This window comes from Corapipo altera, unplaced genomic scaffold, assembly GCF_003945725.1.
Source record: "Corapipo altera isolate COAL_440 unplaced genomic scaffold, ASM394572v1 49, whole genome shotgun sequence".
NCBI lineage: Eukaryota > Metazoa > Chordata > Aves > Passeriformes > Pipridae > Corapipo > Corapipo altera.
The window spans coordinates 15,734,269-15,734,729 of record NW_020884879.1 but is presented as its reverse complement, the minus strand read 5'-3'; the positions used below and the strand labels follow the sequence as shown (position 1 = coordinate 15,734,729).

General features: G+C 77.0%; 1 protein-coding gene across 1 annotated transcript in view; it reads left to right on the top strand.

The window, feature by feature from the left end:
- The window catches only part of SLCO5A1 (solute carrier organic anion transporter family member 5A1), a 72,721-nt gene continuing 72,260 nt past the window's right edge, over positions 1-461 (top strand). The window contains exon 1 of the mRNA XM_027638916.1: positions 1-390. Within this exon, the coding sequence (XP_027494717.1) occupies positions 1-390 (390 nt within the window). The remainder of the gene's footprint in view (positions 391-461) is intronic.

Genomic DNA, 461 nt, shown 5'->3' with positions numbered 1-461 from the left:
ATGCACCACCATCCTAAGCATCCTAAACACCGCCCGGAGATGCCAACCGTGGTGCTCCGCGGACTTTCTCAGCCACGGGCGCCGAGTTGCAGGCACTCGGGAGCTCCACGGTTGAGCAAAGGCACCGACCGGGCAGCCCCCCCCAAAGCGTGTGCCGCCGCCGGGCTCACCCTCCCGCCAGGGCTCCGGAGACTCTGGCGAGGGGGTGTAGCCCAGTTACTGCGGGCCGCCGCTCTGCCCTGTCGGTGCACGTCGCGGGGGGTCCGGGGTCGCTCCCTGCGCAGGGGCCGGGGGAGGTCGGAGGGCACGGGAGCGCCCGGCGGTATCGCCCGGGCCGGCGCTGCCGCGGGCGCGCCTGCGCTCCGCCGCGCCGCCCGAGAGGCGGAGGCGGCCCGGGGGGACCCGGCGTTGGGTGACAGGCGGGGCGGGGGCGCAGAGCCCGGGCCGGCCGCCCCCCCCCC